At 43.1% G+C, this 26710-nt stretch overlaps 1 protein-coding gene across 1 annotated transcript; it reads right to left on the reverse strand.

Annotated features, from left to right (window-relative positions):
- Positions 1–283: 283 nt before the first annotated feature.
- On the reverse strand, positions 284–10576 carry LOC118771378 (sorting nexin-16-like). The gene is made up of 8 exons (XM_036519356.1): positions 10448–10576; positions 7694–8109; positions 6107–6193; positions 4903–5051; positions 3996–4065; positions 1771–1907; positions 854–991; positions 284–495 (listed from the first exon to the last, which is right to left on the reverse strand). The coding sequence occupies exons 2-8, from the start codon at positions 7991–7993 to the stop codon at positions 390–392; spliced, it is 987 nt and encodes a 328-aa protein (XP_036375249.1). The 5' UTR covers positions 7994–8109; positions 10448–10576; the 3' UTR covers positions 284–389.
- Between the last annotated feature and the right edge of the window lie 16134 nt (positions 10577–26710).

Raw genomic sequence — 26710 nt, forward strand, 5'->3', positions numbered from 1 at the left:
GAGATCCTCTCGTGGTCCACTGTCTGAGCTATGGCAGTGTTTGGGTGTCCATTGTCCTAAGTGTGATAGCCCTCACAGATCTGCCTGTCCACAGAGGCTGGGTGTAGGCGTGTCGTCATAGATCCAGGGGAATGTGCTCAGTGTAGCTAGGAAAGAACGGGCTGATTGATCCTCTGTGCCAGGAGCACGGTCACCCACAGTATCCGGAGACGACAGCCAGTTCAGACAAAAGCAGAGAAGAGAGAGAGCCGAGAGACAGAAAGAGAGAGAGAGAAAAAGAGAGAGAGAGAGGGGGAGAGAGAAAGAGAGAGGGAGGGATGGAGAGAGGCAGAGAATCCCTGCATGCTCCCGTGTCCAAGCATGGGTGAGGTGTGAGGTCAGACGTGTGGTTACCCCTGGGACACCTCTGTCACCTGGATGCCGGGCGGGGAGGTTCCACGGGCTGGCCCACACCAGCACGCGCCATGGCCTTTTCCCGAGCACTGGGCACCGAACCTGCGGCCGAGGGGGAGGAGGCATCACACAAGAGTATTACAGGGAGCTGCAGGACATACTTGGCTGCTGACTCTAAGGTATTCTCCTATGTGGGAGAAGGAAGCAGAGTGTTGGCCAATGGGATAAGCAGAAGCTGAGTATGGGCCAATGAGGGAAGAGGAACCTCAGTGTGGGCCAATGGTTGAAGAGGAAAATGAGTGTGGGCCTAACAGTGAAGAGGAAGCTCGGTGTGGACCAATTAGGTAAGAGGAAACTGACTGTGGTCCAATCAGTGAAAAGGAACCGGAGTGAGGGCCAATGAGTACAGAGGAAGCTGAGTATGGGCCAATGAGTGAAAAGGAAAATGGCGGTCACTCACCCGTCCTCTTGGTCCGTCTCCCGGTCACCCTCCACAGGGGGGGACTCCACGTCTACGTCTGCGTCCACACTGCTCGAGCTGCCCACCCCCGACAGCCTGCACGGGCTCTCCAGACTGGCTGGAGTCAGGCAGTCCCCACTACAGGAGATACACAGGCTATTAATACAGCGCCCTCTACAGGAGATACACAGGCTATTAATACAGCGCCCTCTACAGGAGATAGACAAGCCATTACACCCTCAGACACATGAGACACACAAGCTATTAATACAGTCTCCACTGTAGGAGACACACGGGCTATTAACACACCCACAAATACATGAGAGATATAAAGTACTTATACAGTCCACACTGTAGGAGACAGAGAGGCTATTAACACACCCACAGAGACACAAGATACAGAAGCTCCTATTACAGATTCTGGTATACGAGACACGCAGGCTATTAACACTGCTCCTGGTACAAGAGGCATGTAGGATGTGAATACAGTACCCTCTACAGGAGACAAACATTATTCACACACCCCTGAATACATGGGTTACAGACCTCATTAACACACCCCCCACTACAGGAGACATACACCTTACCAAAACACCCCCAGCTACAAGAGAAACAGACCTAAACAATATACCCCTCAGTCCATGGAGCCTAACATTGCAGCAGGTTATGCACGGGACTGTTATGCAAGAAACTACCAGACACACCCCTCCGGAAAGGAGTGCACACACATACAAACATGAATAAACTCACACACACACACACACACACACACACACACACAGACACACACACATACAGACACACACACACACAGACACACACACACAGACACACAGCCATTCACACACACACACACAAAGACACACACACAAAGACACACACACAAAGCTGATCGGTACGGGTTCGAGGGCCATTACTTGATCCTTTTCTCCAGGACCTCGATGTGGAGCTGCTTCTCCTCCAGGGCTTTGCGCAGTCGCTCGATCTCCTTCTGTTTCTCCACCAGCTCCTTCTGCAGCCGGTAGTTGGTCTCCTCCAGGGTCTCGCAGAAGGCCTGCACACACAAATGCGCACGGAGAGAGCGATGGTGGCATCAGCGATGCGCAGATACCGCACAGATTTACTGACTGTTACATCATCTGGACGGCTCGGACAAATCATTCCTCCACTATATTGACAATCCACTTCAAACACAGATAAGTGGGGGAAAAAAAAACAAGCCCCCTGGCAGAATACATTACTGTTCCCCAAAACAGTTCAGCAACTGGGATTATGAATATTATGAATACTGGATCTTAGGAGTCATAGAACGTTGAAATATTAAAATTTATTGATTCGAAAACCCAAGTCAAAATTATAAGGGAATGTTGTACTACTATCAACACTGAACACCAACAAAGAGATGCTTACACTTCTCTCCTGTGACTAGCTGCATGGGTTACCCGGGTTCTCTCGGGCTTTGGGTGACTCCACATCTGGCCCTTTAGATGCTAGGCAACATCACTTAGTAACTAACCAACACAATTTAAGTGGTGAGCATTGGATCCCCAGAGAACTCTATGATCACAGATCATGCTGCTTTCGTGGAATCAGGTGTGTGCGCTGCAGAATCTTGCTCAATGTTTGAAGATCTATGCCTTGAATCACACCTACCACTTCAGCGCATTACAGCAACCTTAAATTATGTCTTGCAGTTCACACCACGAGAGCTTTCCCTCTCTACAAGAGATTGTCGGTTTGTTATTCATTTGAAAAGAAGCAGATGCTTCCCAACTTAAACCCAGCAGCCAAGAACATAATGTGAACATTTCCTTTTCAGAACGGATGGGTTAGTTCAAGGACAGAGGCAGAATTCATTTACATAGCCTACAGTACAGCCCAAAAACTAACTATTGTGTGTGCCATGTAGCTTTGGGGAACATCTAATTACTGTTATCTGAAAATCTGTCCACAGTCTCCTAAATGTGACAGCTGGTAATACTGAAGTCAGGAACATGATAAAAAGGCTGTTCTGGTGTGGTAGAACAGAGCAAAAAAGCACGATTCTATGACACACACGATACTAAATATGTTTACTGAGATACATTTACTGTTTTTCATTATTTTTGTGAGATACTTTTTAAATGTAATTCCTTCTCAGTTTAAATGGGTCTGACAGCACAGGTTAAGTCAAGTTAAGTTAAATGAACTAAAAATTAAGTTAAGTAAAATCACATTACTGTCATTTAGCAGACACTCTTATCCACAGCGACTTACACAGGTTACAGTTTTACATGTTATGCATTTATTCAGCTGGATGTTTTACTGAGGGAATTCTGGGTTAAGTATCTCGCTCAAGGGTACAATGGCAGTGCCCCAGCAGGAAATCAAAGCGGGCAACCTTTCGGTTACGGGCCCTGTGCCTTACCACTATGCTACACTCCTGCCCAAAATGTATGACTTTATTAATATTTCTGTTTAATATTCTATTAGGATAAAAATACTTCCGATTTTTCTGAGGCGATAAAACAATATGTATGTATTTAATTATTACACAAATTTAATTTTTTTAATGCATAATTTTTATGAATAATAGCTGATTCTGACTATTCCCACACATTCATGGTGGGAATGACCATTAATTGAAAGTCAAAGAAAAATGACCAAATACTTAGCTAACCTAACAAGTTATTGTGACCGCGCCATTTGCTTAAAACAAAAGTTGTTTTCACTTTCCTGCAGCCTTTTTGCTTGAATGGCTGCCAATAACAATATCTTTTAGAAAAAAATACTCTTTTTTTCAAGCATTAGCATGTGATTCCTTTGCACCGCTAAGATGTTCTGAACATTTTTGTTTGCCGTGCCAAATTGGCCTGGCAATGCAAAAGCACCCTTTGATGGCCACAAAATAGGCCGTCCAATCTCACACTGTTGACCAACACAACTCCCCGAGGCCTGGAAAATCTACTTTATGATGACATTCCACATGTTAACAAGGTGTTGGAATTCACAGCTGTAGAACCGGATCATTCCTGATTGCTCCCAGTTCCTACATCATTCCGGACATAGCACAGACACAGAAGGGCTAGACCTGAGAGAACTCTTGCCGCCCCAAAGTGCAAGGACCCAGCAACCCCACCCCTCCCGCGGGTTGAAATCTCACCCGACTCTCCTCCAAACTGTCGAAAGGACCGGGAGGTTCGTCCAGACACAGGAACTCTCTCACCACCAGGCTTAAAGACAAATACATTCGGGAGAAGACACTGTCAGTGATTTTTTCCCATACAGTTTAGACTGTAGGTTAATAAAACAAATAATGAGGCATACATATTTTTTCAGCGATGTCTGTGGGAGATGGTGTAAAATTCTTAGCGATGCTTGCTTTATCGTAGCTCTGACACCGACAGCTACAGCCAACCATGGCCCCAGTGTTACACCTGCATGAAGGGGTCAGTTTTTAGGCTAAATGGAAGCAGGTGGCCATACGCTTGAGATAGCCAGTATTTCATAATTGAGAGACCCTTAAATGTGAAAAGGCTCTCTGTTCCCTCCCCAAACCACAGCCTTTCCAGCTGCACATTTTGATTTAACGCTGCATTAGTGTTGGAGAAAACTGCTTTTGAATGGTTACGTGATGACTGGGTTGCCAACATTCAGTCACTTACTATAACTCCCTGCTAAGATTCAGCACTGACCATTTCAGCTGAGATATCCTTCTAGTGGAAGATGAGCTTGCTGAATCATTTACGTGGTGGCAACCTTGATTCAATAAAACTGAAACGAAATCCTCTCCTCTTAAAGGCACAATGGTGCTCTATCACAGCTTGTTTTCAGAACAGAGTACACACGTATGTCCGACTGGTTTCGTAACTGTATTGCAGCTAAATGCCTATTGCAGGTCTTGTGAAAGGCACTATATGTATCTTGTTGTGGTGGAATTGTAAGTCGTAGAAGGACATCCATGAAATGAATAACATTAAAACAACAGCAGACCCTCATTCTCTCTCTCTGTCACACACACACACACACACACAAACACACACCCAAATAAACACACACACGTGAGTCACCTGGTGGCGATTTCTTTGCGCGCGACCAGGTTCTGTAGGAAGACCTGAAGTCCCAGCTGCCTGTCCGCCAGGAATTCAGTGTTGTAGTTGTCTTTAAAAAAGCGCTTGGGTGGCAGAGAAAATCGGAATCCTGGGAACATATCCTTCAGCTGGAATCATTACACACACACACACACACACACACACACACACACACACACACACACAGACACACACACACAGAGACAATGTTCAAATTATTCATTATACAGACAGAATCTGAAAAATCAGCACCATATTATATGGACAGACAGAATATTGGTATGCGCAGATGTACCATTTTTTTCTTGACTAGTCCCACTTTTCTCGACTTTTTTCAAACTATTTTTAAAGTTGGTGCAAGCACATATACATGCACGCCTGCAGGAACATGCATCAGCATTCATGTGAAACCTCTCTGAATTGTTGTCTTGGGCGGAGAGTGGATTTGGCTGCACCATGCACTAGATGGTACACCTCTAACCCACAATCCACTGCGTCAAATTACAGATTTAATGGGGCCTTTCTTTGGGTCTGCAATTTCAAAGTAACTGAGGTTTCAAAATTCAAAGAGACCACAGATCAGTTACTACTATTTAAGCCAAAAGCAGGGAGGAGTTCAAATTCCTTCTGAATGATAGCTCCACTCTCTGAAACACAAGATCAATTACAACATTGCTTTAAGATACTGACAAGCCTACTTTAAATACTGGCCTTCAGTATATACATGTGTATGTTATGTGTCTGTTTTTTTTTAGCTTAATGAAGCTTACTGTTAATGGACAGTATGCCTTTGTTCTTTATTATGCAATTAATTCCACAATTTGCCAAAGAACAAAGACAGCTTCTATCCCAACAGATGTCCCAGAGAGGGGGCTGTCCTGACCTAGTCCAATTCTTTACTCACATGCAAACACAGACAATTGCACAAAAGAATCAACAGACTGAGATTTGCACTTGGTAGAGGGGCAAGGACTGGTTGGGGGGGGGGTGTGTCTGTGGGTGTGTGTGCACTCGTGCACGTGACTACATGTAATAATGTAAAGTATGTCACGGGCTGGACTGAGTGACCCCTTTTTTTTTTTTTCATCTCATGAGGTAGGCTGGTGACACCTGATCAACACCGTGACCCGGGGCTCGTTGCGCTTTTTGGAGATCTGAGGGAACGTGCCATCTGGGGCCTCACCTTGTCATGTAGCCTGGAGAAGTCCGTGTACCTCCGGAAAACCACCCAGCTCTCCTCCTGGCTCTTCCTCACAAGGATCTTATATACCTGAAACACATGGAGGCCACATCAGCGCTCTGCTCAGCTCAGGGTCCTGCGAGCAGGCAGGGGTTTAACAGTGGCAGCCGGTGAGATATAACAGACAGGGGTCAGAGATACAACCTTCACTTTGAGAACATCTTAGACCTGTTCTGGACTGTTCCGCAGGACTATCGAGCACACCAAACTGAAGTAAAGATCACCCCTTTACAGCTAATTCCTTCAGTTAAATCCATTTAATGTAGTATTACCTTATTTACATAAAACCACTCCAGTTCATTGTTAATGAAAGAACAGGTACTTTTATGTTAAAAACAGACCTCTTTGTTATGATCAAAATTAATTCAAGTAACTGAACCACATTAAAATGACTTAAGGTGCACAAATAAATTACAGCGCTGCAGCATTTGACACACTTCCCTATTTCTTGCTCAATGTCTGTCACTGGAGTTACAAATGAGCTTTTCTCAAAATCCACAGACTGGTGTGTTCAGGGCACGTCTGGAGGAGCAGCCTTACATTTAGATCTACAGCCGCAAACTCGATGTAGGAGACAAAAAAACACAGATCATGAAGGATGACTGTTTTTTCCTTGCACTGACTCGGTACACTGACTCAGAAAGCAGAAGAAATCATGGGTGGATGTGCTTATTAGTCATCAGACCATGTGTCAGAACCAGCTCTCAGATATCAAGCACTTGATATCTGATTATCAAAAATCTCAGTTTCTCTAAAATTTCTCAAACAGACAAAACAAAAGTAGGGACGCAAGACACTTGTATAACAGGAGGAAGTCTAAAGTGTGACACACACAGGTGCTCAGATGCAAGCCCGTACGCATTCACGCACACACACTTTGGATGAGAATGATTTCAAAGCTATTTCATTACAAACATCTCAGCCTGCTCTTTATTAAATGCCAAAAGTAAGGTATACAAAGGTGCCAAAGGTTAGGTAAGGTAAGTTCCACAGCACTGACAGTAGTAGCAGAATGTTTTTATATTGGAGAAGCTGAGAGAGGTTCTCATTTGGCAATGGAGACCAGCTATATAACATATGCTAAAGGTATGTAAGGTCAACAATGTCTGATACATAGCTCTCAGAAGATGTGTGTATAGAAATATCTACAATGAGCAAATGTAAATTCATAAGTTTTTATTTTTGACCTTCGGTTCCAGCTGTTAAATTTCATATCAAGCCTGGCCATGAGATGCTGTCATATGGCGTGTGAATCAGGAATGCATGCAACTCTGAATGATTAAATATTAAATATAGCTCCTGGCTGGCTCGCCGCACTGAATCAGAAACCATCAGACACTGGTCTCACGAGTCTGATATTTCAGATCTTATTTTTCCTTTCTGAGTCAATGGTGTGTCTGAGCACAGTGCCATTTATCTTTTTCCATCTAACACTCACAACCTCCAGTGTCTGTTAGATATGGCTAACAGAAAAAACCATGCTTATTAGCACAGCGAGTGGTGAACATGCAGAAAAAAACGGTCTCTTACTGTGAATTTGGCCCGCTCCTCCATGACCTCGTACCCCAGCAGCGTGGGGGTGATGGGCCGCTCCTCCCAGCTGGAGCCCTGGGGGTCGTCCCGGGGGCTGGGGCAGCCGGAGTATTCGGCGGAAGAGTCCGCCCCATTGAGCCGGCCGCGGGAGGGCGGGGTGGGGCACGACCCCTCCAGCACCACGCTCATCTTCCGGGACGAGAAGCCCGAGCCGCTGAAGAGACTGCTCAACGAGACGGTCCGTCGGACCCGTGAGCGCGTCCGCTCCATGCGGACGGGGGCGAAGGGCGAGGCCATCTCCCAAACTCCTCCCCTCAGCATTGATGCCGTGGGCCTTCCTTGCTATGCCCTGTTACCACTCGGGAGGGGCTACAGACGCAGGTGACCAAGGCGATACTGCTGTGGTCTGCCCCCTACAGGAAGCAAATATCATCCCAACACTAGCTGTTAGCTCATTCATCCCAGAAACTGTTAATGCTACAGTACCTTCACAGTTAAGATTTGAGCCAGTCTTTAATACAAGCTTAGTATACTCCAAATAAGAAGTCAAAACAAATTCTCAGCTCTTAACCTAGCCACCTGATGATGCAATCTGTCATTTCTAACATTTATGAGTGAAGTTCTTCTCTGAGTTCTCAATGTCATTTAATTCACAAGTGCTACACTGTAGTTTTACTGTAGAGCAAACTTTTTCAATTCTTTAGATAATTTATTTAAATGCCTGCAGCTGCAATGCAATATAAACACCATTTTACATTTTGTTAATTTTGTAGCACCTTATACTGAACAACACAAATATATGAGAAGACATTATGAGAGGTATCCTTCCCGCAATGAGCAGACAACTGTTTCCATAACAACAAGGGTTGGATCACTCTTTTTAGAAACAGATGACTGTTTTCTATTATTTCAAGAAATAAATATTCAAGCTTGAATGACAAATATGCCTGTGGCAACACATGCTTCTTTATTCAGATTTAAATGTGAATTCTGGAATTTTTAAACTGTCAATCTCACAGGTGACTGTTACAAGCTGACAACAATTAGCCCGTACCTGACTAAAGAGAACCTGACTCCTGCGACACATAGATGCTAACGGCTTTGCTCTAAAAATAAACAACCGGTTAACTATTAAATAAATAATAAATACCAATCCATCTGCATCCAATATACTGAATGAATTATGGCACGGCAGCTGTTGAGCTATTTTGGATTTTTATTTCAGTGGTACAATCTCTTCATTCCTCTCTCTTATAGAGAGTATTGATCTGTCATTTCTTTCTGCAGTCAGGCAATCAATCTTGTACCATTTACAAAGCTGGCGGGTCTTCATTCCCAGGGTCAAGACCTTAGCTTTAAAATATCCACATCAGAAAGAGGACTGTCTGAGCGCAGTGCTTTTCATTTCTGAGGTGCAGGCACATTAATTATTTCACTTCCAGCCAATTATTCCCTGACCTGTCTGTCTCTCTCAGCCGTTACTTCCTCTGCCGGCTTGAATATGGGTTCTGCTTTACAAATAATTTGATATTTACCTATTTTGCTACTCACAATAGGTTATACGCCCCCCTGCCCACAGCGCGTATGAAATTCCTCTAGTGTAGAGTTCTTCAGCTTACCTTCATAACAACTGAGCAAAAGACTGAAACTAAGACTAAAACCGATTTTTCTTCATTTTTTATTAACAAGAATTCAAACACTGATCCAAGCGAGTGATTAGTAATGAAATGGTTGACTATTAAAATAATCTCATTTTGAAATAAAATAGTCTAAAGGTCTTGAATCCCTTGTTGTCCTGAACACAGTAGGCTAATCACTCTCTCTCTCACACACACACACACACACACACATACACACACACACAGCTATAGGCCTGTGCAACTGTAAGCATACATGCGCACCCTGGATGTTTTGCACTGAATTTGAAACAGTCTGTTAAGGGATGTGTACAAACAGAACTTAAAGGCAAGTCAGACAATTCTGTATTACTAGCTGAGGCTTGAATGTAGAGGATGTATGTCAGCGATCCCACTGAGGACTAAACCACAAAATGTTAAAAGTTAACGGAAACTGGACTTGTGTTCTAAATAGGCTACACTTGGCTGGTAAACTTATCAAAGTAATGTAGGATTTAGACACGTGATTTGCCCACACTAATCCGAAATGACGATGTAGTGAGACAGAGAAAAATGTATCCTTTCTTAAACCCGTTCACGACACTCAGTTAAGAATTTGGCACCATTGCGGTAATATTGGCTGCTTCTCGCTGATTACTTAGCACTGTAGCTAGCTAACTACCTAGACTGCAAGCTGACATCAGCCACGACAAACACTGCGCTACCTATAAGACCGATGTCAGTCGCTAGCCAGCTCATACTGTCATTGTGATCAGCTAATAACCCATCTTCATAGCCAGCTATAGACTAATTTGTGCGTTTCATTCTAAAAATTCACATGGTCAATCCACAACAGCTCGAAAATCAGTTGCATTTCTCATTCTTGTTTAGTTGTTGAAAACTACCTTAATTCCCCTTGTCTTCTGCAGTAACTCGCAAAAAAAGATTCTTGTCGGTTAATGTTAGGTGTCTATAAGCAACGACACATTAAACTGACCTGTTTGCTTCCAACTGGCTACTGTATAAACAAGATCATGTGCTTCCCTAATAAACCGAGCTGCCTTGTTTGGCTTGATCCACTGAACAGGGAAAGGAAGGGGAAACAAAATTTGATTCGCTCTTGTTGTTGACTTACCCGATCTTGCTATTTTGTCCCGTTAGTTTTCGCGATTCATCAACACGCGCGTCGTAGCTCGATAGCCAGCCGCTGACGTTTCATATGCAACTTATTTTTACATGTCAAAGCCGCAACCTGCCATCTGGAGCGACGTCACCACGCACCGGCCGTTCCCGGCGCCGCACGAACGGGCGTGGGATTAGCCAATCAGGCGACCGGCCAGTCGAACGATTTTCCCACACAGAAACGTAGCAGTACTTTCTGTCAACGCTGCAGGTGAGCGACTGGCCGTATTATTCTCGTGTATTAAGCCTATATGATTGTATATACTGAGGTCTGTTAACCTTGTTCTGTGATAAAGTATCTGTGCATTCAATTTCTTCTTCCTCTCCTTCTTCTTCTCCTTTTCTTCTTCTTATTATTATTAGGCTATTATTGCTGTTGTTATTATTAGCAATAATATGTCTATTTATTTATTCCAATTAGTTCATTTATTTCATTCATTTTTTATTTAAAATGTTTTGAGTGCACACCACATGCGATGGAATACTTTTGCCACCAGATGGCTTCCTGCTGTCCCAAGAAGGCATTTCATCTGTGCGATATGCAGCGGTGTGTCGCCAGCTTCTTTTGTTTTTTGGGGGTCTCATTTTTTTAAAGGACACAATATCAGTTCCTATTCCAGGGAACCAGAAAGCAGCTTAATGGAAAGACAAGCAGGGCTGCAGGAAGTGGTGAGAGTAAGGGGATGGTAGCAGTAACACAGGGGTGGCAGCAGCCGAAAGGTTGCTGGTTCGATTCCATGTTGGGCACTGCTGCAGTACCCTTGGGCAAGCTAAGTAAACCAGAATTACCTCAGTAAATATCCAGCTGTGTAAATGGATGACATGTAAAAATTGTAAACTCTATAAGTCGCTCTGGATAAGAGCATCTGCCAAATGGCAATAATGTAATCTAAAGACAAGGGTAGGAGAAAGGACAGAGTTAGGGGAAAATGCAGGAGCAGGAGAGAGGAATGGAGCAAGAGGAGATTAATTCTCTGCCTTTTTCTCAGGCCTTGCACTCTGTGACCTTTTGTTGGGTTACCATGGAGACAAGGCTGCGACCTGTCTTGGAGTGCTGTACATGCCAGTCTATACATGTCAGTCTATCATCTGGATCAATAGGTTTTTTCCGTTTATCTGTGTGATGGTTTAAAAGTGCCAGTAGCCTTCTCAGACCAAGGCTTGTGTGCATGGGGAAAATGGGACATGACTATTCTACAAGGTCATTTTTAACAAGCTTCTTCAAAATACAATGTAAAAACTGCAGTCTGCAGCCTGTCAACTCTAATGTTCTGACTGCGTGGCTTATGTCAGAGAATCGAGAGGCTGAAAGTGAAATGGATCAGACAGTATTTCTCAGCGAGCATATCCAGGGAACGATTAGTTTATAAACCCTCTGACATCTCCTCTTTTGTCACGGCAGATTGAAAAAAGAAAAGAAACATTTTCGCAGTGAAAATGAATCTGTTCTTCTGTTACACTTATTTACTCCCTGTCACTGATAAGGATGGCTAAATCTCACCAGGCGGCGGACGTCAGGCATTACGCTGGCATTACACGGGCGACAAGCGGCACACTTCCGTTACGCTCTCGCTCGTTACGCACCGATGACGTCTGCGTTAGTGCACCTCACAAAGACGAAAGGCAAGACGCCTGGACATGACAGTCAAACGGGGAAAAAAAGCAGCTGACTGGATTGTCTCCTAGCTGGGCTGGGCTGCTGCAAGGCTGAGATTACTGCCACGTCAGCTGGGGTTTTCGAGGGTGTGAATGATGAGAGCGGGCTAAACCTGCTGAATATTCTGGAGCAGTCAGACAGGAATACAGATTACACATCTGAGATGCTTCAAGGCCTTGTAACATGACATCTCAGGATCATTTATGATGATTCTGACTCATGAAAAATGCATTATTTAGGGGCTGTCATTGAAGGCTCCTGCAGGTAAGTAGTATGAAAAGGCAGTTCATTCCAGCCCCAATATGTGTACTGCTTTTGTTTTCTGAGTAATGGAATACACTGCAGTTTGTCCCGTGCACATCTGTGGGGCTTTAACGGATGACCATCTGGTCTCAATAGAAGTGAAGCTTTGGTACCACACTTCTGAACTGTTCTACTTTTGGGCTCTTACTCTAAATCACCAGCAGGTGGCAGAGATAAGATGTGCTTGTGTGTATGCATGTGTGAGAGAGAGAGAGAGCGGGAGTGTGTGTTTGTGTTTGTGTTTGTGTGGGTTCTCTTCATTCACCATCACTTCTGTGAATGTCCAAGACATCACTTATCTCACAAAATCAACTCTGGCTGGCTGCCATCTCTCCACAGTAATCATTTTACAGGTATCTCTGAATGCACAGTACATGCAGAGAGAGACAGAGGGAAAGTGTGTGTGTGTGTGTGTGTATGTGTGTGTGTGTGTGTGTGTGTTTGTAGGTGGGAGTGAGACAGAAGGATTTGTTGGTTTCCCCTCATCCGGAGCCTCAGTAATATACCTTTTCTTCCCCTGTGGGATCTATTTTTAGGTGAGCAGAGAACTCCAAGGAGGTGAGACAAAGTTTTAAATGAGAGCACCAGTCTGAATAGCAATGCTGTACAGAACAAGGGAAAGTACAATTATCTACAGTGTTGTATGACAAGTCTGGGTAAACTATTTGTAGTACAGTTGCTTTTTTTCCCCCCTTAAAAAACAGAATATCATAGATCAAAACATCAGCTTGCACAGTATTTGTCTGTAGATTCATTTGTGAGTCATTTGGGGTTTATTTAGGTGGTGTGAACATGACAGTAGAGAAAAACTTGACAAGGTGAAATAAAAATCTGGGATATATGTAAACGTGAACGAAAGTGGAAGAAACTAGATGGCACCAGTACAGCCTGAGATGTTTTAGCACCCTTAAGCTTGATCACAGTGCCGTGACTAAGCAACAAGGCACTTGGCAGTCTAAGGTTATGCTGTCAGGTCTATCTCCCTCTCAGCAGGGGATGTGAAATCCCAATGTCCTTATTCTGCATGTTGGAGAGATTAGTCTGAATGACTCAGTGCAGGGTTTGTTTAGGTCAAAGGGTATGGGGAGGGTCAAAGGGTCAAGAGGGGTTCAGAGAGTAATGGAGAGGTCGTGAGGAGGTGGGAGTATACTGTAAAGGTCGTGGGGAGGTCAGAGTGTACTATAGGGGTCAAGAGGAGGGTGCAGAGTGCAGTGTAGGTTTTATGAGGCGGTTAGGGTGAACTCATGAGGTCACTGTGGGCTTTGCCTGAAGAGCAAGTACAGAGAACTGCAGCACTCTGTACTTCTCTCCGTGATATCATGCGAATTATTCAACATTGTGTCATGTTCAGGTGGTAATGGCACCGTAAACCAGCAGGATACAGCCACAGATAAAGCTCACCTTTGTTGTGGGAAACAAGCATGAATTCATTCTATGATGATGCACTTTTTCTTCTCTGTCCCAAGTGCCTGAATAGGCACCAAACGCAGATTTGCCCGAGGACGTCCTGAACACAAAGGGAAAAAAAAAACAAAGGGAAGGACTAATTAACTAATTTGTGTTTAGCTCTTTTGTATCTTTTCCCAAGCCTTTGATACAGCTCCAGCTCGTACCCCGTGTGGGACGGAGAAGCAAAAGCACCTCACAGAAGCAAATTCCATAAAGGTGTGCTCTTTCTTTGATTTCGCCCTTGCTTTGATTCTCTCTTGTCGGAGGCAGCCGCACCGCCGCTGCTCTGAGCCGCCTGGAACCCGCCACGACGGGCCCGCTCCGCTAATGACACCCAATCAACATTCGCGTCATGCAGAGCCGAGCCGAGCCCCTCCAAATCCTTCCACCCCTCACCCCCCCTTACCTTCACAGCGAAGGAGCTTTGTGACCTTATTGTTGGGGGAACGGATGTCGATGGAGCGGCCCTCAGATGTTTTAGCTGGGATGACAGAAAGACACCCCCCCTCCTCTTCCCCACCCCCCATGGTGGGAGATAACAAAAAAAAGGAACAGAACAATCAAGTCAGCAAAGCACAAAGCTAAGAAGTGGAGTGCACACAGGGGGGATTGTCAGATGGGTCTTGACTCAGGTAATAATGATTAATTGCACATGGCGGTAAACACAGAAGAGTAGCAACAAGGAAGAGGGATTAAAAAACACACTCTACAAAGAGAAGTAAACAATCCAACGTCCCACTGATGAGACGGAACGGGGGCCTTTTGAAGTGTGTTAATTCCTCGGCGGACGGCTCCCCGCTGTGGCTGCAGACGCTCTCTGAAGCCGTAAGAAGGGATGCGCTAATCTCACGGCGACAGCGGCAGAGGGACCGTCGCGGGGCTGGCGGGGGGTCCGGCGGGCCATGACAGGTGACCCGGAGTCCCGGATGAGCTTTACCGCACAGCCGCAGATGAAAGGGGTACCTGCACGGTGATAACGCGGTAACGATGTCGCAGTGTTAACTTGCATTTACCTGACCTGCTCCACAGTATGTGTGAGCTGCAGCACAGGAACAAACAGTGAAGTGACAGTTACCACTGAAGCACATTGGTATCCGAGCTCCGGTGTCAAACGCCGCTTATCTGTTTTGAGATTACATTACATTATGTTACATTATTGGCATTTAGCAGACGCTCTTATCCAGAGCGACTTACATCAGTTACAGGTTTTTTTTGCAATGTTATCCATTTTACAGCTGGATATGAGGCAATTGTTTGTTGCCCGCGGGTACAGTGCCCCTGTGGGGAATCTAAACGGCAACAAGTCCTGCTCCTTAGCCACTGTGCTACACTACCGCCCGTTAAGTAACATATCTGTATTTAACTGATGACTCTGTGCTATGGAGACATGGAATAGGCTCTTATGAATTTGTTAATTGTGTGCACCTGACAATGAGTTGTAAGGGAACCATCCGATTGGGTACTGAGCCACACCTGACTAATGGAAAGTGGATTAAATACAGGTGTGGCTTGAGAGCAGGGATGGCTCATTTTGTCCCTGCTGGTACTATGCTCAGGCTGGTTTCCTTTTTTTTTTCATTGTTTGGTTTTTAAAATAACATTGTTTTAAACTTTTGTCCTTTTTGGGCTCGTTTATGGAGAAGTGTTGACCAGCTTCTCTACACCTGGCCCAGCTGGTTATCACACACACTACATTATGATGTAATACCTGTTGCCATGGTGCTGCAACCTTGTCTTCAGCATTCATTTCATCTACTCAAAGCGTGTAGTGTAGTCCACCCTGTGTCCAGAACATGTCTAGTTCATGTCAAAGTTGGCAAGCAATTCACTGTACGAGCATTTCTTCATCTGAAGGAGCCACCTGGACTTTTGATCTGAAAACTCTCACACCAACAGAAATGCACTGGAACACAGAGAAGGAACAGTTTCAGGGTATCTGTTGTCTGTGTCAGTCATTACAAAGCAGATACGTGTCTCGTAACAATGAGATGAACTAAGTATTCTGTGATGTAATGCATTAATATTCAGTAATAATGCTGGGTTGAATGGTAATTTCCTTTAATAATGTAAGTGCTTTTATCCAGTCTTCCTTGCATGGTGTGAGCATTCGCATGGGTATAGAATTCTATCAAAGTGAATTGATGCTGAACAGGGTGAGGTTGTGAGTGTAGGAGGAAAGCATAAGCTTTCACATTAAAAGGAGATGAACAGAGGCTGAATGAATATATAGGAATGTTTTTCAGTGCAGCCTGCTGTAGAGGTTCTGTGTTTTGAATTGTCAGGAAATTCAATGGATTATAACAGTGCTGTTTTGAGATATGAAGTGTTTTGGGCTTTTGGGCTAGTCCTTCATTGGACCAGATGGGCAAGCTGTGAGATACTATACTACTATATCAAAAGAAAGCTGATTAGTAAAAGGACAGGCTACAATTAGTATTAGGAAAGTAGTGCCCACATATGGATGGCGGTGGTACATAGCAGATTGAAATTTGACTCTCAACCGGAAGGTTACAGGTTCAAATCTTGGAAAGAAAAGTGTTCTTATACCCTTGAGCAACTTAATCTTTAAAAAAACACTCCAGCTGTATAAATGACATATTATTATTATTATTATTATTATTATTATAAATATATCATATTTTATGACATCACTGTACTGTAATGGAACATAAATGGGAAAATTACAATAAAAGATGGTTATGATCTGCTCTCAAACTTAGTAAAAGAGTTGGCAGAATCATGGCTGACATTTTAGTTTATGCCAGGTATAAATTCTAACTGTAACTTATTAATTAGTCTATGTCCAATGCCCAACCCTTGTCTGGTACTTATAACAAATGATATGGAAGGAATAAAAGTAGTGCCTACCCTGTCAGACAGGGGGCGCCCATGAGTAGGGTCACAAAAAGGTTTCAGTGGCTCTGCCGGGAAGCATGCTTCAGCTGTTTAAGCCCTCTTAACCAATCAGGTGCCTTTCATAACAAAAAGATCAATAGCTTTGTTTACCAACCCTCCACCAGTAGGGAAAAAAAAACAGAGAAGATAAATTACATGGTTGTTCGTAGCGCTGCTAAGGGTTCGTAATAGCGCTGTCTCCTCTCCTGTTAACTACACTGCGATTTTCTTGTCTCCGGCTCCGTGTTTGAGCAATGATGCAATTTGATTTCACTCATACCGCCAGCCATTTGTCACCCGGTTTAATTTCCGTGCCTGGTCTGGCCGATGGCCCGCTGTGTGACAAAGAGGAAAATGACCAGGGTCACCAAATATACTGAAAGTGGACGCAAGAATTTCCTGCCAGAAAAAAAAAAAAAAATTCAATAGAATTGCCGAACTGCTGCTGCTTGGTGAACAAGCTGTGATTTAAAACCAGACCTCGAACTAATTGCATTTATTTAAAAAAGCAGATTGAGGAAATGTAAACAAATTAAATAAAGTGGCGTGGAATGTGGCAGATCCACTGGTTGTGCAATTAGCAGTTTTATGTTATGCAGATTATGGATAATTATGCAAAATGGTTGCTGTGCTGTTCCAACCTTGCACAGGGTACCTATCACAGGGAAACCTGAGGAGCACTGTGGGTAAAATCATGTTTATTGATTAATAGCTTTACATGAGGAAATTGGCACTACGTGTGATTGTTGCACATAGGGAGAAAATGACTTCTTGTTTTTCATCTCGTATGGGGTAATAATAATATTGATAATAATAGTGATAATGATAATCATAAAATGGTTACATGTCCTCTGTGAAGCCTGATTGTGGCAAACCCTTCATCTCAGTGAATATCAGAATCCGAATCGGGAAGATTTCCTGACGGCCTCTCTGCAGAACAGGGATTCAGCTGAGGGCCATGCATTCTCAGTCAAATCTAATGCAATCAAGTGAAACACACAGCAAAAACAAGAACTAAAAATTCCCTTTCCGGGCATGTCAGAGAAACAGACGAAGGAAGGTCAAGTTACATCCAAGAGGGAATTAGACCGAATTAACATCAAATACCCTTAATGCTGTTCCTAGGTTCACTCTCATTAGTTAACAGTATTGACGCTAGTGTTAAAGCCCAGGCCAGAAACACACAACACAGGCACACACACCACCATCATCGTCATCATCATCATCATCATCATTTCTATTCTCTCCTAATGACAGTGTCTGCTTCTCAGTGCTCAGCTGGGGTTGAGTCAGTAATCTACTTTTCCTAATGGAAAGGACATAAAAGAAGAAATGTACTGTCGTCCATCTATCTATATCTATATCTATATCTACATCTATATATAGATAGATTGATACATAGACAGATATACACACATCCATACACACACACACACACACACACACATACACTGGGGTCCAAAATTATTGGGACACTCACTTTTTTTCTGTAAACCCACAATATTTTTGCTGCATATTCCATCAGACATTGGGAAAGTCATATTTATGTCAATGTCAATTTCAGCTTCATCCTCTGTGACCATGTTCCAACCTGTTCTAGGTTTATATAGGCTTCAGTATGAGTGTTCAATTAGGGGGCAGGGCAATGTTCAATCAGGCCTAATTGAAGTGATGGTCATTTTTGTTCACTTGTCTGCACTCAATAAGTATGTAGGTACCTTTTAAAATTAAGTTAATGTCATGGAATTGTCAGTTTGTTTGGCAGAATTAATGTCATACATATTATTAAAATGTTGGAAATAAGGGTAGTCATCAGGCAATCGTGTGCCAATCACATAAAGAGATGTTTTGAAAATGTTAATAGTTGCCAAAACATGTAACTGTTTTCGCCACACCATAAATTAGGTTTGAGTGATAAAACTAATAGCTACATGGACACATCCACACTTAACCACCTACAATGCATGGTTTATGCAGTGAACCTTCTTCCCAAGTAGAAGGGGTTCCTTGTGGCATCATTTTGTTTCTTCCTTTGCATCAGGCAATACAATATGTGCCAAAATCTACACTTGTCATTTATGAGAGGCTGTCAAAAGCACTCAGCTCCTCCATAATGTATTGGATTTGAGTCCGTCGGGACTGCCGAAACAGCATCAGATTCTCCGTAACTCAGAGCATCATTACTGACCCCGGAAAGCAGAGTGTAATCTTTCCCCGACCACATCAAGCGCTGATAAATTACAGAAATAAGGGCTTTAAAAAAAAGAGTCCCATCCAGAGTCCTGTTAGAGGGAACGTATCTCGTAAAAAAAAAAAAAAAAAAAAAAAAAAAAACCGAAATGGGAGCTGGAAACAATGACATTACAAAGACCGCCATTCCCACGTAAAGACAGAAGTATATTGAGGTTTAAATCAAAAGCAGACTTCAGAGGCGAAGCCGAAGGCAGATCGCGGGCCCAGCTTCGCATGAATATTTCATCGCCCAAGTTGAGTGACTTATTGGGTAATTCTTCTGGGGGCGGGGGTGGGGGTGGGGGTGGGAGTGTGGACATGAAAAGTTGATGCCGAAACCGAGGCGATAACAGGAAACGAGGAACGTTCCGAACTCCAAAGCTGATAATAGGCGGAGAGAACTTTTTTTGACGAGCGCCATGCCCGTCTTGTGTCGGCGCCGGGAACAGAAGCTTTTCTTTTGCGCCGGCACCCAGCGGTGGCCACGGCAACACGAGACCAACCCCCGGGGGGTTATGAGCATCTCTGCCGCCTCACAGATCAGAGGACAGGGGAGGGGGGGCGAAACCTCTGAAAATGAAGACTGGCATTAAATAGGAGTGTAGAAAGTACCAAATGCAGGCAGGCTATGAATGTAAAAACACTGTTGTGGGGTCTCCCAGCCCTCACCACTAGGCCTGCAGATCCATACTGAAACCTGTTCTATGGCTCCAGATCAGAAAAATGCAAATTAATATTAAGAGTTTTCTCTCATTTAATAATCCAGTAATTGTGTTTTCCAATCCTAAGTAACCCCAAAAATGCCTAACAGCGCTAGTTTAGCAGTGGGACAGCAGTCCCTCCAATCTTGGTGAATGACTCCTGTATCACTAGTGTTTGTCCTTGTGATGCAAGCCTTTAGCTGTTAATCTTGGCACTTCCCAGGACTCCCACAAGCCCTCATTTTCAATCTTGAGCCAATCAAATACTCATATTCCTCCCATGACTCTTGAATGCGTTGCTGCAAAAAGAGCCCATTGGTTCAGTATGAGACAGTATAGTGGAATGAATAAGCCTGTGAGATGCCTACATTACACAGGTTTCTCTTCAGACGCCGCAATGGATAGTGTCACTAATGGTGGCTTTCGCTCCCTCTTTTTCCTCACTCTTTTTTTTTCCTCATTCTGTGCTTGTCAAGCTCCCCCCTGCGTAACCAAGGAGACATTTTGAGTGGCAGACAGGGCACGGAAGCCGAGGGAGTGTCAGCACTTTGGTTCCCAGCTGGCTGTAATTGCAGCGATGGACACATGTTTCACGGCAGATAAGGGAGTCATTAACCTGCCCCCGTCGGCCAGAGCGGCCATCGCTGAACGGGGCTCTGTGCTGCAGGGGGTCAGGAGGGAGGGGTGAGGGGGGGTCAGGACGGAGGGGTGGGGCATGGAGTAGGAGGCGAGGAAGGAAAAGAAAGAGCTGTGGAAAGGGAGTATGGGGATGGAGGAGTGCAGCGACACAGAAGAAGAAGGAGGAAGAGGAAGAGGAAGTTGTACAGAAGCAGGAGAGGACGAGGGCAGGAAAGGGGAAGGAGGAGCTGGACAGTGAATTGAGGAGGGAGGAGGGGAAGAAGAAGGAAGCTGCATAAATCTCAGGCACCGCAGAATATGCGAAAGAGAAAAAGCTACAATAATAATAATAATAATAATAATAACAATAATAACAACAACAACAAAACAACAATAGTAATAATATTAATAAGAAGAATAAAAGAAAATATCATCATCATCATCATCATCATCATCATCATCATCATTAGAAGTGGTAGTATTAGTAGTAGTTGCAGTTGTAGAATTGGAATGCTGGAATGGAATTTAAATTACCCATTGTTCCATGTGTCAATCACCCGCCTGTTGAGAGGCATCTCTAAACCCCTCAGGATCCTGGATCAACAGTACCAGGAAACCAAAGTGTTTATTTGCATTGCGATTTAAAGGACAAATCTGAAAGATCTTGTCTCTTCAGCTCTGCGGGTTTTCAGTGGACTCCTGACAGGGCTTTGAAACCCCATCAAACATGTATACCCTGTGATTCCTGCAAATCAACAATGAAATGATAAATATTTGATTTCAATTCGATCAGATCTGATTTTTCTTCTACTAGTGACTGGGCCTATGAAGCTTTTTTTCACACATGCAGAAGTGTGAAATCTGTCATTGGGAAAGTCAAATTAATATTAATATATGCAGACGGCTGGCCCTTGGCACAGCACTGTCATAAATAAACAATACCCTATTTTATTGTTATTATTGTGCTAAATCTTTTTTTCTTTTTTGCGTTCTAAGAAAAGAGCTATAAAATTAGCCTGCTTTGAAATTCAGTGGAGTTTTATCCAGGAACCTGTGACCACAGTACTTTCTTTAGACAATCCTTGTTACTTTCACTAATAAAGTGAGTCATTTTGCTCATGAGAGTTATTACTAAATAAAGCTTTGGAAAATTGGGCAAGTGGCCTCCATAGTTATTCATACCCCTGAATAAATACCTATGGGCAAAACGCATGCTAGAAAAGAAAAAAAAAAAAAACATATTGGATAATTGTTTCAGCGTGAAAAATGTTACAGCTGAATTTTAACAGCATTGCAAAGAACAAGTTCATGTGGTTCACAAAGAATACATTTTAATCCAAAAAGAAGGATGGCCACATTTATCCACACCTTTAAGTAATCTTTCAGGCCAGAGAGCTCTCTGAAGACTGCAGGTAAACGCTCAATGACCCACACAAGCTGGACGGTGACTGTAAAGGAAGTCTGAACCAAAAGCTGGTTCTTTTACTTCCCACTATAGTATCTATGATTAAGAGTGTTCAAGGCTACTGATAGATAGATAGATAGGTAAATAGATAGATAGATAGATAGATAGATAGATGGTAGTAACCTTCCTGGAAAAGGATGCATGTCTGTTTTGTCAAAGGCTCTGAGACAAATGGGTTTGGGATATAACCCTAAAGAAACTTGTATACAAAAGTGTCAGAAACCATTCAAAAGAACCATTCAAAGGCAGTGAATGTTGTATTCATAGCTGAGTGACGAGAAAGAAGGCAAGGCACAAAAACTTGAATGTGACAGTCAACCTCTGAAGAACAACGATAAGCATGTCTCATGGTTACATGAAGTGAAATCAAATGCTTTGGACATACTCACAAGCTTTACATTTGGTATAAAAAGGGGAAGCTTATGCTGGGAAAGAATCTGGACCAACTGGGAAAAGGGTGGGGGGGTATTGTTATGCTTTGGGTTGTTTTGCACCTATGGGTCATGGAGCTTTTGTTAAGAAAGGGGGAGTCATGAACCGCAGCACATACCAGGACATTTTGGCCAGAACCCAATTTCCTCTGCCAAGAAGCCTGGCTGAAACTGGACATTCCAGCATGATAATTATCCAAAGTATTGAACCAAATGTACAAAATAAACCACTGCAAAATAACTGTTCGTGATCATCTCAATCTACAGACCTCAGTCTATTAAAATATTTGTGGTCCGAACTCAATAAAGCAGTTCACGGATTTAAAATCAAAAGATTTTAAAGAGCTAGCACCAGAACTTTGTAACACTCCACAGGAAGCAGCTTGCTTGTGCAGTCCATGCCAGAAATGGATTTACAAAATACTGATTACAGGGATGTGAATAAATGGGACCCTTGTTTTCTGGGAAAAATATATCTGTTATGTGTGAACAATCTGTCATTGCTGTGTTTAATGTTATTAAGATTAAAGTATTATATTTTAAGTAGGAACATTTTTTCCTTCGGTTATATCATACAGGATATCATGTTGTAACATGTGCAGCCTCTTTTGCCCAGACATGGAAGAAAGAGTCAGGGACCGGGGATTGTTTACGGCGAACACTTATTCCCTGTTCTTACAGGCTAACTGTCGGGTTGTGCGGTTCTCCAAAAACGTTAAAGTTGCCTATGATTTCCTAAAGATGATAGCAATTTGTTAGGGCAAAAAGCAACAGCACTGCTTAAAGTGGTATAGAGGACCTACTCTCATACGACGCAAGATGCCAACTGATGCAATATCGCAATGTTACAACACTTTAATTAGATACCCCCACCTTAAAACCCTTAACTGTCCAGTGGTGACCACGCACCCCTTAAGATTGGGAAAAGAAACCCCTTAATTTGTGTGCTGCCCCACCCCCCAGTCCTTATCAGCATCATTATTAAAGAGGGGCGCAGGGACACCGAACTACAGAACTGCACCAAACTGATATGTGGTAGAACATTAGCTATAAATGCCACAATGTTTTTGCTCGTATTTAGTCAGGGGTATGAATAAATATGAAGGGCATTGTATTTCTTGTTAAACAGCAGCTATTTAAAATAGGAGATGTGGCCCTAATTCAACTGGTTAACCTCATTTGAGTGGGCTACATGAAGGCAGTACATGCAGTAAATGTATTATAAATTAACAGCTCCTGAAAAATTTTCCTCTCATACATTCACCTCACACCTTCTGAGGAAACAATGGTAATGATCACCATGGCACTTAATAAATGATGAAAAATGAAATATTCATCTTAGTTAGAAACCTGGGCCTGATATGGCTTAGTGCGACAATGATTATATATATTCATTTCTCAGAGAAATTGAAATTATGCTGCACAGTGGAGGTATCTTAGAAACCCTCCCTCCAAATCCAAGTTTCTCCTTTAAAAAGTGATCAGAGGATTGAAATACTGTTATAATAAATCCGAATCATTCTGTTGGCAACATCCTGGCATATTAATTATTAACAGCAGAGAAACGGCATGCCAGTACCCCAGAGTAAACCACAATGTTTTCCCTGGTGCACTGAGGCAAGAAAAATAGGTTTTCTGCCCAGAGATTTGAAAGTCTCTCTCTCTCTCTCTCTCTCTCTCATCAAGCCTAAAATACAACACTGTGGCCTGCCATGAACCCTCCTTGAGGGAATGATTAACCTTTTAGTGCTGGGCGTGGCAGTGCGGTGGCAGAGTGGCACAGCTGGAAAGGAACTGAACTTAAAAGCCAAGGGGTTGCAAGTTTTGACGCCTTGTGGGAAACTGCCGTCGTGCCCTGAAGCACGGAACCTGACTTGAATTGCTTGAGTAACTGTCCAGAGATACATGTATATGTCAGCAAAGCTTGGAAAATCAGCCTCAGTGTGAGCGTCTGAAGAAGGTATAATAATAATAACAGCAAATGCAAGTGTTGCAGTTGCAAGTATAGCAGTGTAGCATAGTGGCAAGGAGCAGGGCTTGTGACCAAAAGGTTGGTTCAATTCCCTGCAGGAGCACTGCTGTTGTACCCTTGAGCAAGCTACTTAAGCCACAATTGCCTCAGCAAATGTCTTGTTGTATAAATGCATAAAATTGTAACTTTCTCTGGTCAAGAGCATCTGCTAACTGACAATAATGTAATGTGTTGTGAATAGTGAGTTCTAGCATGCTTTTGAACCATTAAGTGATTAATGTAGTTTCTCTGTAATTATGCTGGGAAAGTTTTGATTGGTCGCCAGCCAAAGCTTGGGTTTGTCTCCGGTTGCCTCTCCACAGCTTCATCTCTTGCCCGCGGCAACCCATGTCACTGCTGTTAGTGGGTCTCTAAAGCCGAAGTGTTTGTGTTCAGTTCGAGGATCACTGCGGGTTATGGATCAATCAGTCAGCGCTGAGTCCCACTACTGACACCACAGTCTCAGAACCAGGGAAGCACAGAGTAAAATACAGAGAAAATGTGGCCAATTCAGGGTCCAACTGCTGCATGAAATTCACCCCCCCCCACCCACACACACACACACACACTCCCACCAAAAAAAAATGGAATTGAAAACAGGATTAGTTTTCGAGAGGGAGTCTGAGAGGGAGACAAAATGTAATCATTTTTATCTGTCTTTTCAGATTCTCGCATAATTGGTCACGCTCGCCGCCTCACCCAGATGAGAGCGCGGCTGTTTGATTTAGGGTGTGAATGCACGCAGACCCACAGCCACAGTAATAGACTTCAGCTCATCTCCAGCAGCCTCACTCTGGCCCATTCCTGGGCGGTCCAGCAGGAGGCAGCACTCCTGAGAGGGGGGTGTGACCCTTGTGATGAAGAGTTGGAGTCTTCACTGGTCATGCTTATGTTGAACTCCAGTCCACCTTCAACAAAGAAGTGTGCCAAAGCTCATGCTTTGAATTATTTCAGCACGGGTCAATCAATTCCATGTGCATGTTTGTAGAGCCTCACTGCATCACTCTGAATGTGTTTATGTCTGTCTCTCCCTTCCTTTATCACTTTCTTTCTATCACTCTGTCTTGGGCAGTCTCTTCAGAAACCCCTGTCCCCTCCATTCCTTTCTTATTAATATTTATTCTGTGACTCTACATTTGCTTTTCACATGCCTTTAATCCGTATAAATTCCATAGCGCACATTTTACACATTATCAATCTGAAGCCCCATATCCCCAGATGGATCTGGATCTGTCTAATCCAATAGGATGACGTCTGTGATGTGTTTTACAGTTTGGGGCCCCTTAATCAATGTCAGGAGGCCAGGGCTGTGGGAAACCAAGCCCTCACACTGCCTTAGTCTGGCTACAGGGGTAGGGTTCACTATAATGAGTCATTATTTCTGTGAGAGAAAGGAGAGGTTGGCCGGTGGAGAGAAAGGGAAACGGGTATCAGGATGAAAGGACAGTGCAATTAGAGAGATGTGTTGAAGTATATTCACAAAAGCATTAATTTGGCTCAGACTGACCTCCTTAAATAATAAAAAAGAGTCATTTATAAGTAAGTAGAGAACAGCCCAAAAACTCAGTATAATGGGATGTAAAAGCAGAAAAGCTCAACATCAAAGAATAAACAGGTAAGAAATTCATAACTTATACATATAAACTTATATATCCTGGGAGTTTTAATCCATTAATTATTAACTTAGAAGGCATCATTATCCAGGGCAGCTCACACAGTTCATATTTTACATATAATGCAATTATAAAGCTGGATATGTACTGATGCAAGTCGGATACGTTAATACGCTCAAGGGACCAACAGTAGTACCTCATTTGGGATTTGAACCAGCAGCACAGTCTTTAATAATAGATGTGTAAGTTATGAACTAAGTGTGTCTAACTGAGTAGAGGCATGTGATGAACGAATCATTAATGTAATGATGCAATGACATCTTTACATAGCTAATGTAAGGAGTTTTTTTTTTTGTTTTGTTTTTCTCAAGAGCAGACAATATTATAACATCTGAAGATTTCTAGTAATGTGACAACACCAGCCCTCAGGAGAGATTTTTTGGGGAAAAAAAACAACAAACAAACAAAAGAACTTCTATAGCCGGGACACAAGGAAGCAGGGATTTGTGGCTTTCAGCGTAATCTTTCACTGAGCCACCATCTGATTACACAGACTGAGCCAAGAGCTAATACTGATGTAAAATGTCCATTTGAAGCTAAGATGAAACAATTACAGTTTCGTAAAGAGACTCAGTCAAGGGAATTGACTTTTTTCATGAGTGAGTCAGATACTTTTTTTATCATTTCTATCAAATGAATAATGAAAACATAAACGTTTTTTTTTTTCTAAATCTGTCTTGTAGATGGCCCAAGGGAGTCGCAAACATTCATTTTGATTTTATTTTGCCTGCCCACACATCATAAAATATATATGATAGCTAAAACAAGGTTTGTTTTGTTT

Source organism: Megalops cyprinoides, chromosome 24, assembly GCF_013368585.1.
Source record: "Megalops cyprinoides isolate fMegCyp1 chromosome 24, fMegCyp1.pri, whole genome shotgun sequence".
In the NCBI taxonomy this organism is placed as follows: Eukaryota; Metazoa; Chordata; class Actinopteri; order Elopiformes; family Megalopidae; genus Megalops; species Megalops cyprinoides.

What these genes read in the sequence shown, in the direction of transcription:
- LOC118771378 (XM_036519356.1), bottom strand. Translation starts at nt 7,993, where the DNA reads ATGGCCTCGCCCTTCGCCCCCGTCCGCATGGAGCGGACGCGCTCACGG. An exon ending in TCTCCAGGCTACATGACAAG is followed by an intron (nt 5,052 to 6,106) that starts GTGAGGCCCCAG and finishes TAATGATTCCAG; the next exon opens with CTGAAGGATATGTTCCCAGG. An exon ending in GTCCTGGAGAAAAGGATCAA is followed by an intron (nt 992 to 1,770) that starts GTAATGGCCCTC and finishes TATCTCCTGTAG; the next exon opens with TGGGGACTGCCTGACTCCAG.